Consider the following 16682-nt stretch of genomic DNA (forward strand, 5'->3'; position numbering starts at 1 on the left):
CTAGTTCAGTAAAACCTTTTGGTCTCTAAGATGCTTTTCTAAAGAAAATATCTGTTGATGATAATTTACCCTTGATTGGGCCTGTCATTTGATGTGATACCAAAAGGGTTCATGCCCAGGTCTAATTGAAGGGCATATGAAAATTATGCATGAATGACCGCAACTAAATTTTGGACACACACTTGAAGACCAGCTAGCGGATCACCAGAGATTTTGAGGGGAAACTCTAGTTGTAGACAGTTACTTTGATTAGGTTAAATTACTAGGTTAAGTATTTGTCAGTCATACTGATTCTTGATTTTTAAACTTTAATAGACTGCTTTGGAATCTCAGGGCATTTTAGAAATGATGTGTCCTGTCTTTTCCATTTCTCTACCTACTTCTGTGCCATTGCCTTGCTAATGAGAAAAGCATTGTGGTAATATATCTTACTAGACAAGGTATTTCTGCTAGTAATAAGTGCAAAAAGTAATGAAACTTGTTGATGCAAACATAGGAGATTCTAAGTTAAACTGCAGAAACATTCTCGTTTGAGGAAAGATTTTTGTATTAAAAGTCAGAGCCAACATTTTTATATTATAAATGGTCTTAAATAATTCAATTTTAGGGATGGCATATTAGTTTTAGTTTTATCAATGTGGACTAGATTTATTCCCAATATAGCATGTTACGTTGGAACGAGAACTAGGAACTGTATCTACAGTTAAAGAAAATATTTTCATCTATGAAGAACTGTTTTATCATTTAATTTTAAATAATATTAACTTTTTAAATACTAGGTATGCAAAAATACATATTCCAATTATTGCATCAGTGTCTGAGCATCAACCTACGACTTGGGTTTCTTTCTTCTTTGATCTACACATTCTTGTGTGTACCTTCCCAGCAGGCCTGTGGTTCTGCATTAAAAATATCAACGATGAAAGAGTATTTGGTAAGAGATTTTTAATAAATACTTTGATTTAGAACAATAATTTTTGTTATTGAGATCAAAACTTCACTTTGAAGTTTTGTTCTTTGCATGACTATATAGTCAAGATATTTTTCCTCCCTTATTTTGCATAAATGTTAGGAAAAATCTAGCGAATTTGCATTATATATATTAACTATTCTAACTTAGAACTGGTATGTAAAATTTTCATTCAGTTTATTACATTTTCTGAGAGGTTAATGCTGTTTAGTTTGTAGCTGAGAATTGGAAATTATAACTTTGTTTACTCTATAGTCTTGACTGAACTTTCTAAGTTACATCTGATTAAGTGTGAAGAAGTTCGCAGGGGTATCTATCATCGAAATTTCAGTGCAAAGTACATTTTGTAATGGAATAAGAATCACCTTTAAACACCTTCTTCACTGATTTGTGTATATTTTCAACTAACAAGACTTAGAAATACAAATTATTTTAAAGGCAGATGTTTAGGATCCGACATTCAAAATATAAATTAACAAAATAAGCAGATACCAAAGCATGATTCACTTATCACAAAAAGTATGCTGGGGGTATTTTGCATGTAATAAAACCTGAAGGAAAAAAAAAGGATCATGAATCATTACACAAGTAAATAATTTGTAGTACTAGGACTTCAACTTGTACAAGTATGGGGCCTAGACCATGAGTGACATTCAAGTTACTGACATTCAAGTTACTATTCCAAAGTGAAGTCAGGAGAGAAAAAAAATAGCACCTGCATGAGTTCTAAACAGAAGATGACATTCTTCTCTAGTTTATATTGATCAGTGTCTCTGAAGAAGGCCATGTTAATATTGCATCATCCAGAAAGATTTAGCCTAAACATATTGCCTGCCTCATGACGCAGCAATCCCAATCCTAGGTATATACCCAAGAGAACTGAGTGCATATGTCCAACAAAGGACATGCTTAAGAATGCACATAGCAACTTTATCCATGATAGCCCCTAAAAAGAAACATCCAAAGTCTATCAGCAGTAGAACAGATAAATTTTGACATAATTGTATAATAGAATATAACGCAGCAATTAATAAAAGAATAACATGGGCAAATTAAAAAGCCATACAAAAGAAAACGTTTTTATATGATTTTCTATGAAGTTAAAGAATAGGGAAACTAAATTAATGCTTTAAAAATCCAAATGTTCTCTATTTTGATATGGGTGGTAATTACACAGGTGTGTGCATATATAAAAATTCAGTGAGCTATATAGTTAACATGGTATAATTAATGTATTTAGTCAGGAAAATAAATTTTAAATTAACGTCAAATGAGATAGGAACTCAAATGACTCACTGACTTTATAAAGTCATATAGCCTACAGCCAGAAATGGTAGAGCCTTTCCTGTGGTTAGCACATTATGTGGAAGGCTTTGGCTGTTGGAAATTACTTTCAAAAAATATTTTTTAAGTCTCTTTACAGCAACTTTATACGTTCCTCCTTTGTCTAAGAAATTTTTTTCTTCTTTCTTCTCATCTCATTCTTTCTTTAGAGCAGGCTTTATGCCAGATATTGGCACTAACTTTTCATAGACTTTATTTGATTCTATAAACTTGCTGTGCCTGATAATATAATTCACCAAATATTTTCATCCATTAGCTGTATGTTTTCTAATATGTGATGCTGTTGACAAATAATGAATTGTCTCATTCCCCATAACTAATTAAATTTGTATCATGATACATTTTTCTAAACTGTTGACGTGTAATATTTAGTCAACATTAGTTATAATTTCTAAATATGACTTACTTCAGTTGGTCAGTATTAGCAATTTAAAAACAATTAGCTTTTTTATGAGATGTTTATCTGCTTTTAGACTTGGTTTATAATGTGGTATTAAATATGCAGTTTCCTGTGAACATTTTCTTTTCTGAAGTATTATAAGAGAGCTTGTCTTTGCAGTTGCTCTGTATGCAATCAGTGCTGTCTACTTTGCTGGAGTGATGGTGCGGCTGATGTTGACTTTGACTCCGGTAGTCTGTATGCTGTCTGCAATTGCCTTCTCAAATGTTTTTGAGCACTATTTGGGGGATGACATGAAAAGGGAAAACCCACCTGTGGAGGACAGCAGTGATGAGGATGACAAAAGAAACCCAGGAAATTTGTATGATAAGGTGGGGAATCTAAAGTAAGGCCTTTAAAATTTTTATGTGCTTTATTTTTCCGCCACAGTAAGAACTATACATTTTAAGAAATGTGATTAAGCAAGGATTTAGACAAACTGTGACATTTCTAATTGGTCTCAATTGTTTGCCTCAAAATTTAAATCCTGATCTTTTAGCTCATAATAAGAAAATAGAATGTAGTCATAGAAGGAATTCTCATTTCTTTTTGGTCAGATTTTATCTAAAATTTCTCTTTGAGAGCAAAAACCTGATACTCTACTAAAACATAAAATTGAACGCTATAAACTCTTTTGAAACCATGTGCACAAGTGCTTATCCTTACAGTCCATATTCAGTGTGAACATTTTAAATATTTGGTTGATTGAATAGTAAAATAAAAGGAATAAAATGTCTTTAAAAAAAAGAAAGCCTCCAGTTTGTTAGCTCAGTAGGTGACTGGCCAATATAATGTAATTTACTTTTAACCTCTCAGGTAACAGCAAGATTATATTTGGTGCAAGTGTGAAAAAGACTTGTAAGAATTAGAGCACTTGTCTTAGATGACATATTAAACTTTATTTGAATATTAACTAGGTTTTAAAATACCAATAAGCAATGAAACTTTCCATTATAAGTATCAACATTGAATTCTGTCTTTCCTTACTATAAGTCCAATATAATTCTTACAGATTGGTGTTAATAAAGCACATACTTGCTTTTGTGTTTGTGGTTATGTTCTGTTGTGTGGTTTCTAAACTAGCATTGCAGTTTAGAACTTATGACTTTCTTCTGTTCTTTCTCCTTGTTTTGGTGGGATTTTTCGTTGGTGTCAAAAATATAATCTTAACAAGTCTTGGTTTGGGGGTTTGGAAAATCTAAGATTGATTCTGATAATGCAGTCTTTGTCCTATACTAAAGTTCTGCATGGTCTGGATTATAGATGGACAGTATCATTTTCAGGATGAGGAATTCAAATTTTATAAGAAAAGGTTGCCAGATTGGGGCCATTTGGTTATCTCCTTTTATTTAAGTAAAACATAAGAACAACTGGGTTTGAAAGCAGCTTCTCACTAGAGATATTTTGCTCTGTGACCAGTTCCTGGATTGAGTATAGTCCCAGGAAACCTTCTCATTCACATTTGACTTTAAAATCTACCTTCATAATTTTTAGAAACTATTGTATCACTCACACAAGAATACCTAATGGTTATACATTTTCATTCTCAAAGAGTTAAATTGATAGATTAACATTCTCCCAACTTTTCCCCTTGAGTATCTTAATGAAGCAAGTCAAATGCAAATGATGAATTTGTCTAACCAGTTTATTGTACCTTCAGGCAGGTAAAGTGAGGAAACATGTAACTGAACAGGAAAAAACTGAAGAGGGATTAGGTCCCAATATAAAAAGCATTGTCACCATGTTGATGCTGATGCTGTTGATGATGTTTGCAGTCCACTGTACCTGGGTCACAAGCAATGCCTACTCCAGTCCAAGTGTGGTCCTGGCCTCTTACAATCATGATGGGTAAGAAAATAACTTGGCTACAAAAAGATTTTACACCTACCCTTTTTTTCTGTCTGAAAAGTTGGAATTCAAAGATAGAATGTTTGTGATGCTCTGCATTTGAATTTACTGTGTTTTCTTTTGTTCTGTCCCCCGCCACCCACACCCTTTGGTAGAGATGGGTAGCAGTCATAGTATTTCATGCTCTTATTTAGGATATCTTTGCATACATAACATAAGTTTTTCTCAAAGAGTGGTCCTTGGATATGCAATAAGTTCTCACTTAACATCATAAAGAGGTTCTGTGATTTAAAAACAACATATACCGAAACCAGCTTTACCATAGGCTAATCGAGTAAGAGTTAAGTTCCTATGACATCTCATTAGTGCTATAACTATAAGGAAAATTATTCAAGGACCTTTTTGTACAGCAACATCATTACCAGGAAGCTTGTTAGAAGTAAAAATTCTTAACCCCAACTAAGCCTATTGAATCAGAAACCTGGGGGCCTCAGCAATCTGTGGTTTAATAAGCCTTCCATGTGATTATGATGCAGCTAAAATTTAAGAACAACTGATTTATATATTGCCTCTCCTTCTCCCACCCTCACCTCCCGCCCCATCCCAGCTTCTGCTTCACTTGGATGCTTTTTAGACTTGCAAAATATCAGGCCCCTCCCAGAACTACTAAACCAGAATCTGCTTTTTTACCAGATATTTAGGTGATTTGTATGCATATTAAAGTTTAAGAAGTATTAGTCTAGCTCTCTGTTGAGTCCAGTTGTTGAGATTTTAACTGTCATCCTTAAAATGTGAAATTATTCAGTGGCTTGGCACCTCGAGATTTTAAGTTACCCTTATTTACATTTATAGATCTCATTTAAAAGAATATTATGATTCTTTTCAGCACCAGGAATATCTTAGATGATTTTAGAGAAGCTTACTTTTGGCTAAGGCAAAATACAGATGAACATGCCCGAGTGATGTCTTGGTGGGATTATGGATATCAGATAGCTGGAATGGCTAATAGAACTACTTTGGTGGATAATAACACTTGGAATAACAGCCACATAGCACTGGTAAGAATTCGATAAACAAGATCAAAATTACAAATCTTTATTTACTACTTAGCAATCAAGCTTCACCTGTGATTAAGTAGGAAAAATGTAGGTGAAAATACTCTTTCCTTGCTGAATTCTCAAAAGTCCTCTTTATACATTCATTTAATAAAGTGAGTTCAAGATATGCATATTTATTTTGTTTTTAAGAATGATATTTAAGTATCATTCAGAATTATTTCTGGCAAGTCTCATGATATATTTAATTAGAGAATTAAGCAGAATCAAACTTTTAAAACATTAAATTTGACTTGTATTTTGTTTTATAAATTAAGAAAATTATTTGCAAATATTAAAGCAAATGCAACTTATTTTATGGACCCACAAATTATGTTCACTCTATAAGTCATTTACATAAATTAAGGTAATCACTTCTCTGTTCTTTAAAGATTTTAAATAGATAAGGGTGTTAACCAAATGAGTTTTATTTGTATTAGTTTGTAGCTAATCATCAGATGTTTGGTAGACTGAAGCGAAAAATATTTGTGCTGGCTAGATAGCTGGTCATCCCTGGCCCTGAGGTTATGAGAAATTGTTTCTTTTAAGCTTGCCTGCTTTTACATTAAAATGTTAATTTTATGAAACTTAATTAACAAAATATTAGAACATGTATTCTGATTTTCACATTTCTGCTATAATTGGTTATAGTCAGGTAGGTGCTTATAAATCTCAGTAAATTTGTTGAATTAATAGTAAACCATTTCCATAAAAATTCCAAGTAAATCCTATTCTTGAGATGCATTCCATCTTAAGTAAAAATGCACATTTTTATTTTTAGCATATTCTGGGACTAAGTACACATATTCTCATTCTTTTATTCTGTAGGTGGGAAAAGCTATGTCTTCAAATGAAACAGCAGCCTATAAAATCATGAGGAGTCTGGATGTAGATTATGTTTTGGTTATTTTTGGAGGGGTTATTGGCTATTCTGGTGATGACATCAACAAGTTTCTCTGGATGGTTCGGATAGCTGAAGGGGAACATCCAAAAGACATTCGGGTAAGAACCTCAGCTCAGTATCCAAGTAATTCTTTTATCGTGCTGACTGCATCATTCTGTGTCCTAGATAAGTCTCTTACTCTGACTTTACTATTTATTAAAAATACTGTAAGCATTTTCTCAGTTAAACATTTTTGAAACTCATACCTGATACTTCTGTTCTCTCCGAAGCAATCCCTTATGAGGACTCTTGCTTTGACTCCTTCACAGCGTCTCACTTCTGCCATTTCTTTCCATTTCCATTGCTTCCACTTTGTTACTGATCCTTATGATTCTAAACTTGAATTAGGACAGTAACCTTGAAATTGCTATCTTTGTTCCCTCTCCCAAACTAACATGGCATTGATTATGTCATTTTGTAACTTAAAAGTGTTCAATAAATTAAGGAAAAGGGCCTTGAAACCAGACAGACATGAGTTAGAACTAAAACTTTGCCACTGTCAGCTTGGTGCTATGGGCAAGGTATTTTTGGCCGTTCAGCATTATATACTTTTGAGCACTAAGTCTTGTTCTAGTCTAGGTTCTGTTGTGATAATGGTAATTAAGGCAGTGACAGATTATCACTGATGAGAATGCCAGGAATAATTCATTTGTAGTGCTGTTTTGAGACTTTGTAATAAAGTAGATGAAGCCTCATCCTAGTGACTGGTACATAATAATCCCTATAATGAGGCAGTGGTATAAAATCTAAACTCCTTAGCTCGGAATGCAAACTCCTTAATAACGTTGCTTTCCTTTGCCGACCTCTTGTTCCTCTACCAACTTTTTCTACTCTGTCAATCTACTCTGGTCTGTGAAACTTGCTCTGTGGTTTCTTTCCTTGATTCATCTGACACATGGTGTCCGTACTCTTCTCTTCTCTTGGGGTACCTTCCCTACCACAGATTTGTTCCCTCTCCAGAAGCTTTCGCTGGTACATCCATGTCTGTACTCATCATCAAATCACATTCTACCTGTTTTGTAGGTAGATTCTGTCATATCTCTTCTACTCAAGTTGTGAGCTCCTAAAGGAGGGGCACCTAACATTGTGGTTTACATGATAAAGGCACGAAAGATGAGAGTAAGATTCACCCCTGATCCAGAATAAAAGGACATTTAGGAAGAATGTGTGCATGTGTATCATGTGACAGGGATGAAATACAGTAAAGCCCCAAATTTCCTGTTCAAATGTAAATACTGTGACATTTTTCCTTGCTATGATTAATAAACATTATTTCCTTAAGTTAATCTTAATTTCCCCAGTATGTGATTTTCATTTATGCATTTGCTTTAGCAGTATTAAAATTGTAAAGTATGATAGATCCAGATACATGCTTTGAACATTTATATGAAAATTCTAAATTTCTTTGCTTTTTAAATGTACTATTTTTAAACTTTGTAAATAGGTAATATAATCGCATGGTTCAAAAAGTAAAGTATAAAGGAATATACAGTATTTAAAAAAAAAAAGCCCATAGTAATCACTTATTATTTTCTCAGATAGCTTTCTACACTAGTTATTTTACCCATGTACAAGTATTCTTGTGGGGTAAATTTCTAGAAAAGGAATTTCTGTTTATAGTGCCAAATTGGTCCTCTTAGGTTAATTTATGAATTTGATGAGATATGAGTAAAAATTCAGGAGTTTTCTAAATTCCCTCCTCCCCAACTAAAGAACTAATTTTAGAATTCACATAGAAAAATAAAACATTTAAGAAAACACTGAAAAGAAGTAATTGAGGTGAGGATGAGGATGGGGAAGTTGGAGAAAACGAAACCTGGTATTAAAAACATGGTGTTGGTACCATACTTTTTAAATTATAGAGGTTTTATGTCATGCTTAAAATCTGCTAGATTTAATTGCCTTCCCTAACTCCAACAAAGAGTATTGTTCTTTTTCTGTGTTTTCGTAAATGCTCTTCTTACTTTTTATAAATGATTTCTAGATTCATCTTTAAAAAACACCCATGATAGTTTTGTGGAGATTTTTTTTTAGAGATTACATTAAATTTATAAATTAATAACCTGATACAATATTTTTTTGATATGTAACTAAATATGGCTTTATGAAGATACCCTAAAAGCTAGTCTTTATGGGGAAATGTAAAGGGGAATCTGTAGCTTTGAATATGTTAAATTGAAGTGACACAGAAACTTGTGGTTTCTTTCTTGCAGGAAAGTGACTACTTCACCCCACAAGGAGAATTCCGTGTAGACAAAGCAGGATCCCCCACTTTGTTGAATTGCCTTATGTATAAAATGTCATATTACAGATTTGGAGAAATGCAGGTTAGTTACATAAGTTTTCCTATAATCTTTATTTAAAGCAATATTTTCAAGTAGTCTTGTTTGCATCTAGAAAACAGGATAATGATTCTTTTGTTGTGCTGTAAGAAAAATGTTTTTATCTAAAGATTCTCTCACGTGCCTATTAAATTTAGATTTCTGAAACTTCTATGTGAAAAATTATGAAAATTCTAGACCAAGGATTTCTTTCTAAGACAGTAATTAATATTAGGCTCAAGTCCAACCTTTGCTCGACATCCCACCTTTTGGCCTCATGCTTTTTTGAAAACATTGTTTTCTAGGTAAGAGGTCTTCCAGCTTAGGCAACAGTGTGCTTGGTGGGAAAAGCCTGAAATTTAAGAGTTTAATTATATAGACACTTTAGATATTCACTCTATCTCTGTTCATTACCACAGAGAGCTAGCACTGTCTAGGTCAGAATTTCCTAGAAAATTAGAGTGTACTTACTGTCATAACACTTATGTTTTAAATCTGGCTCTGTCAGGTCATGTAACCCTTGAATAAGACACATCCTCCCTGGACTTGTTTTTTTTTTTTTTCCTTGTCTATATAATGGATAGGACTGATAACTTAATTTCTGAGGCTTTTTATGGCTTTTAGATTGCATGACTGTGATACACAATTAAACGTTCACACCAAAATTGCAGTGAAAACTGCCTATTCCATATTGTGTTCTGGTTAAGTTAATACTAGAAGGCAGAGGAAAAATTGCTTTTATAATTTTATACAAACACCAGGGATCAGCATAATGTTCATCACTATTAATTTGGAATTACTCTGCAGGTGGCTTTTAAAAAACAGACAGTAATTTTACTACTAAATTTAGGTTTTTGCTTGTGCTCTGATTTCTTCTGAAGGCCACTGCCTGGTCTCTAAATTCATGCTAAGGAAAAAGCACTTAAACCATAATAATTAGCTACCTCAGGAAATGGATCAAAGATTAGTTTCTATGTTCACTAATGATAGCATCAAAGGAGTTTTTTTTATCAACAGTTTTAAGCCGTGCTTCTAGCATACTTTCATTTTGATGTCTTCTCTACTCAAGAATAACATACGTTTAAGACATGAAATATAACTTTCTGTTGTGTAGATATGCAAAAACAAGTAATTCTCTCATTAGAGCAGATTTAGTTTTGCTTTAAAGTTGAATTCCCTTATGCTCTGTGTGTCAATATAAACTTGTCTGAGAATTTCTTAGAATCTCCCCCAACTCCAGTTTTTCCTCTTCATTCCTCATAAATCCTCCCTTGGTTTGACTTTTTAAACTTCCTTTGTAGTTCCCACTTTCAGGATGTAGTATCACTACTTACTTAGGCATTTATGGAACAAATAACACTGGGGAGATAAAGCCACACTCTGAATAAGGTAAAGTCATATATGCAGCTTACATCCTGGTGGAGGATACAGGTAATTTTCAAAATAAAAAAACTTTAGCAATGAACAAGAAAGAGTAAAAGGTAAGGAAACAGTGGAGGAGACTTCTCAACCACCAATCTCAAGAAAATATTTCCCTGAAGAGATGATATTTGGGCTGAGACCAAAGGAAAGAGCCAGCCATAGAAAAGAGCTGAATGAAGAACTTTCAGGAGAGAATATATAGTGCAAAACCCAGGGACAGAAAAGAAGTCTCTTCTGTGTGTTCTTCTATATACCTATAAAAAGAGTTTTAATGGATTTCATTTTGCTCTTTTTTTTAAATGCCTGCAGGCTTCTCATTCACTCTGAGGGTTCAGTGAAATTCTAATTGTGATATATTTATTGTCTCTCATCCTGATTTCTTCCTATCTGGTTAGCATATGAGTACTGTTACAGTATATTACTCTGGTTCTATTTTTCGAGTTTAAAGGGGGAGAGTTTTATTTGATGATAACACTACCTTCTAATACCGAATGATCTACAATATAGTTAACATCCAATACTGTCACTTTTGCAGCTGGATTTTCGTACACCCCCAGGTTTTGATCGAACACGTAATGCAGAGATTGGAAACAAGGACATTAAATTCAAGCATTTGGAAGAAGCCTTTACATCAGAACACTGGCTTGTAAGGATATATAAAGTGAAAGCACCTGATAACAGGGAGACACTAGACCACAAACCTCGAGTCACCAACATTTTCCCGAAACAGAAGTATTTATCAAAGAAGGTTGGTGTCAAGTTGAAGTCATGTCTGTAAAAGGCTAACTCAGGGTTGGTTGATCTGAAAAATAATTACCGAAATTGCTAATAAATTTCCATTTGCCAGGTCTATAAAGACTATGGCTTATATGCAGAGTAAATTATCAAGATAGCCTGCTTTCCAACTGACCACTTCAGATATCCCAAACAGCAATTTTTTCTGGATAGCATAGTGGTTGTCAGTGAATCAAACTGAGATTTTCTAGAGGTGTTCTGGCTTTTGTTTGTGCCATTCTCATTAGTAAGACTTATTTGTAAAGTAAGATGTGTCTGTGGCCATCACTTTCTGAACTCAAAGTAAAAGTGAAAATAAAAATGCCAAACACTAAAGTAATACAGCTGTGATTCATTCCTTATCTTTTAGTCAAAGCAAATTTTTATTGCACTTTCATGTTCTTTTCTTAGTATAATAGTGCTTTATTAATCATTGAATAAAAAATAAGTTTGAGTTGGTTGAGTCCAGAATCAAAAAAATCATTTATCTTAAGATAATTATTTTTAAATATAATTATCACGTCAAAGCTTGTAGACAGGAATTATGATAAGACAATTGCAGTCCTTTTGTACAAATCTTTAATAAGATAGAAGTATATTATTATTGGAGGTCATTGTTGCTCACTTAAGCCAAATAGATCCAATCTTTGCTACAAAAAACTACTAAAAAGGTATATTTGTATAGATTGCCTTCTGTGGGAGATGGGAAATAATGACCCCTCATATATGAAATATTAAGTGTATTTTAAGGTACTACTTACTACCCTTACAATACTAATTATTATTAGACTTGTTTTTTAGTCTTAAGTCTTTAAAGGTGCTTCAGTTTATATTGCTCACATCAATTACAGTAATCTCCCCTTGTACTTGGGGGATATGTATCAAGACCCCCAGTAGATGCTTGAAACTGCAGATAATACGAAACCCTATATATAAGCTGTTTTTTCCTATTCATACATACCTTTTCACTTAAGGAAGCACTTTACAAGGGTTGTCTTTGGCACAAATTATCAGATCACTACTCTTGCACTTTGGGGCCATTATTAAGTAAAATGAAGGTTGTTATTTGAACACAAGCACTGCAATACCTACCATGGCAGTTGATCTGATAACCAAGACGGCTGCGAAGTGACTAATAGGCCAGGCAGGGACAAGAGTGTATATAGTGCAGAGACTCTAGACAAAAGAATGATTCACATTTTGAGCAGGACAGAGCAGATAGATAGCACAAGATTTTGTCACACTACTCAGAGTGGCACAAAATTTAAAACTTATGAATTGTTTATTTCTGGAGTTTTTATTTGATATTTTCATACTGAGGGTTAACTAAAACAATAATAATGGACGATTGTATTTTAAATCATTGAAGCAATTATCCCTTTACGTTACTTAAACTATACTTCAAATATATTCAGAATACAGGTAATTTCAGTTTGCACTATAAAAGTGCTGAGTATTAACCATATGATATATAAACAGAAACTTTTTAAATGAATAATTTATGTGCCAGATACAGGTTACCATAGCTAGACTACTGTATTTAAATGTCACATGCAGCTGACACTCATTTTGTTGGTCATATAAAATTTCACTTGCCAGTCTTTACATCAAATGATAGATCAAATGATCTGGTTTCTCAGGCATGTGGTAGGAGAAGCTGGTGAGTCACATCAGTGTAGTAGTCAAAGAAAATGCTACTAGCTAGTCTCAAGGCCAGTTACTCCTAAAACATCTAAGCCTAGTTAAGGTCTACTTTTTCTGAAAAACAAAGCCATTAAACTTGTCTAACTGATTATAATGAATTTTCTTAATCTGACCTCTTTTGTGTTCCCATCATTTCCTCCAAAATGAATAAGTGAGTGGATAAATAAAAATTATTTTTAAAGTCCGTTTCGTATGCCCAAAACATATTCTAGTAGCCAACAATATGGATTTTGAATGTCTGGTGTTGATGGCTTTATATTCTCTTTTTTGTGCTAGCAGTAGAGGAATGCTTTTTGTTTACTTTCCCCTCTCCATCTGGTTTTTACTTTGGGCATGGGGGATATGAGTACAGCTGTCATTCTAGTTTTCCCGCCACTGCAAAGCTGACATGGCTGAGGCACTAGGGCTGCAAAAAAGACTTTGGGCCTGGCTTACTGCCCACAGAGAAAAACACCTTGAGGGTCTAGTTACATACCTTGGATAGACCTGGGGCATTTTACATGATCTCTAGAAAAGGTTTCATGTTAGAAATCTGTATAATGATGATAAATTAACTCCTTGACGTGATTTGAATTTTTTTTAATTGCACCCTCTGATACTTTTTACTTTAATAAGTTAATCATAAAGTAACACATTGTGAACAAGTTAGGAGCAGCTAATTTTTGTAACCTTAAAAAGGATTGCATTTTGCCTTGTGTTCTTGTCCCTGTTAGAAAAAAAATTATAAATTGTTTTAAGCCGAACACCTTAAATAAATGTATATGATACTTGATTTATTCTGTTTCTGAAACCTCCTCTAAGAGTTGTATTTAAATGTAAAAATTGAATTGAGTGGTCAGTCTCTTAAGTCTTCAGCCTCTGCTAACCCAGTGCTTTAATGGTGTATTAAATTACTTATTTCCAAAAATTACTTATTTCTGACACAGGTATTAGAAAAAGCAAATATCACATTGGCAGATACATATGCCAATGTGCTATGTGCATAGACACATGTGTTATGATTTATCTTGTAGGTTTCTAACATGGCAAACATTTTTGCAGTAATTTCTGCCACCGCATTTGTAGTTTTTTTATACTAGAAAACATCTGTTGAAAGTGTTTGGGATTCTGAAGTATTAAGAAAAATGTGTTATTTTAAAAATTGTGAAACTCAAGGAATATGGGTTTATTTCTGAGTGTTTGGTCTTTCTTTCTTTTAATTGCTTATTTTCCTACCTAAATTGGAGAAGGTGCCCAGTAACTGTTTTTCTTTCATTTTTGACATAGGTACTATCATCCTCATTTTACAGATAAGAAAACTGGGGTTCCAAAAGTTACTAAGTTAATTTGTATTTCTGATGCACAGCCACTTCTTGGAGGCTAAACCAGGAACAACATTAACATATTCTGATTCCTTAGTTTAGTGTTGTATTCTATCATGCCTGGAAATGTAATTATTACAACTAAGCATTTAGTGGTTGAGAGAGGAGGTGGGGATTCATTCACCTGATCGATGTGATATGCATTTGAGTAATGCTCTGGTAGTCATTTCATCTTAAAGCTAAGGACCTAGTCCAGTTTATCTTGGATCTCAGCATACTCAGCATAGAACAAGGTAGTGGAGTCCAGCCATAGGAAGAGCTAAGGGCTTACTAAGACAGTCTTCATCACAGTGCAGTAAATCGCGCGTGCGGGTGCGGGTGCGCGTGCGGGTGCGCGCGCGTGTGTGTGCGCGCGCGCGCGCGTGTGTGTGTGTGTGTGTGTGTGTATGTATTTATTTTAATCTGTAGGAAACCTACACTAACACCATGTGTTCTGTTTTCTTTTTAGACTACGAAAAGGAAGCGTGGCTACATTAAAAATAAGCTCATTTTTAAGAAAGGCAAGAAAATATCTAAGAAGACTGTTTAAATACACTGTTCTGGTTCCTAACTTGAAGCAGTTGTCCTTGTGAGAACCGGTCTTTGCCTTTAGCTCATGTCATGTTTCACAGCAACAGAGGGTACAGAACCATCACTGGTCCAGGTTAATGTACAATATTTTCTGGCAATGCCTGATTTAAAAAATAAAATTGGCTTATTGAGAACAGCTGTTTTCGATTTGTAATGTGAAGCAAGACAGAGCACTGCTGTAAATGTCTAACAGCAGATTTTTTTATTGGTACATATTATCCTTCAAATCTGAGAATTTGGACTAATTGCACCAAAGAACCCTCTAATTTGGTCCCAGGCACATGCATACTTGTCAATGTTTTTATTCTTTTACAAGACCTGCATTTTATTTGAATTATCCAAATAGCAATATATAAATTACAAATGACAATGTGATGTGAGCTTCTTGAACCAGTAAACTACTACAGGTCTGAGAAAGAGGTATTAGAAACATAATTATACTTCTTTGAATTATATTTATTTTCATGTTTCTCCAGTGCAAAGAATGTTTCATCAAATGTACATTTTCTGTTGCTTACTGTTTGCTCTAAGAAGCTGCTGTTTCAAAGATGAACCTCTAGTAACTAATTGATTTTAATAGTTTTTTATGTTGACACATTATTGCTGCTGTTAGCAGTTGTTTTCACCAGGTACTTAAGAGCAGATATCATACGTGTTCATTCAAGGGCTAAATTTATATCCTTTGGAAATCATGGCAACTGCACAGAATGTTGCTTACCAGGATGGGGTTTGTATCTTAGTACTGAAGTTAGCACTGTGTTTACATGTAAAAGATTGAGGAAAAAACCCTTAAAGTGAACAGGTGTCCAAAGTTCATTTTCTGTGACTCTTTAAAATGACAAAGGATTTGTAAAGTTTGCCTGGACTTCTCTCATTTTATAACATTTTCGTCCATCACAGTGATTTTGTCCTCTGCTCCAAATTTTTTAAATCCCTTCAGCATTTGATGAAACACTCTTTAATGCTATATGCATTTTCTTACTTTTATTAAAAATGTGACAGTTGTCAAAAATGCACTAAAATATAAATGGAGATTGAACACGTTCACTTTCCACCTTATAGGCAACTTTATATAGACTTGAAAATTTTCTCCAGTTGTTTAGTAAAAGTGAAAGAGAAAGGTTTTTTCCTGCCACAAGATGTAACTTTTTTTTTATATATAAACAAGCATAACTTACACCACTGCTTTTGGTGGAAAAGTGCAGAATACAGAATAGTATGTACCTTTTATGAAGAAAAGTGTAATTTACAATATTCAGTGAGAATGTTACTGCTGATTTTCTTTTCCAAAGTGTAGAATATTCTTTGATTTATAGAATTCATTTTTGACCCTGATGATGGTTCTTTTACAGACCAATAAAATGGCTGAACATTTTCACAAATAATAAAGTGTAACTAAATCTGGATTTCTGATACCTTGTCATTTGGGGGATTTTATTTTACTTTATTGCTTTAAAATTCAGAAGTTGTTGACTGTAGGGAAAATAAAGTTAATTCAGATTTTGTGTTAAGTGTGTTGTCTTTTACAAATATTTTTTCAGAGGAGTTACTGAACACATCTGTCCTTGGTCACTTTTACAAGGGTTTTAGAGAATATGTGTAGAAAAGAGATGCGAGATTAGTTAACTCAGACCTGTTATTTTGTTTTGCCTTCTTTTCACTGTAGACTGAAAATTTCTTACTTTTTATGGGTTAGTGACAGGGAAAACACCTAGCCACATAGGAATTTTGTCTCCATTTAAAGGAGGATAGGGCTGTAACAAAAGCCCTACTTCAGAAAGTTCTGATATTTAATTAGGTTTTCACTGTAGAATTTCCTCATTAAGGGCAGGAATGAACTCTCAACCTTTCTCAGTTTTAGAGAATACCATTTTGGTTCAGTAGGTTGTCTC

The 16682-nt window shown here is 33.7% G+C and overlaps 1 protein-coding gene across 1 annotated transcript in view; it reads left to right on the forward strand.

The window, feature by feature from the left end:
• The window catches only part of STT3B (STT3B, catalytic subunit of the oligosaccharyltransferase complex), a 90680-nt gene extending 74477 nt beyond the window's left edge, over positions 1-16203 (forward strand). Inside the window, exons 9-16 of the mRNA XM_011361012.2 lie at positions 780-934; positions 2874-3085; positions 4414-4601; positions 5488-5659; positions 6524-6697; positions 8852-8965; positions 10917-11129; positions 14669-16203. Coding sequence (XP_011359314.1) covers positions 780-934; positions 2874-3085; positions 4414-4601; positions 5488-5659; positions 6524-6697; positions 8852-8965; positions 10917-11129; positions 14669-14749 — 1309 coding nt within the window. The 3' untranslated portion in view covers positions 14750-16203. The remainder of the gene's footprint in view (positions 1-779; positions 935-2873; positions 3086-4413; positions 4602-5487; positions 5660-6523; positions 6698-8851; positions 8966-10916; positions 11130-14668) is intronic.
• The last annotated feature ends 479 nt before the right edge of the window (positions 16204-16682 follow it).

Source organism: Pteropus vampyrus, unplaced genomic scaffold (genome assembly GCF_000151845.1).
Source record: "Pteropus vampyrus isolate Shadow unplaced genomic scaffold, Pvam_2.0 Scaffold1, whole genome shotgun sequence".
NCBI classification, from domain to species: domain Eukaryota; kingdom Metazoa; phylum Chordata; class Mammalia; order Chiroptera; family Pteropodidae; genus Pteropus; species Pteropus vampyrus.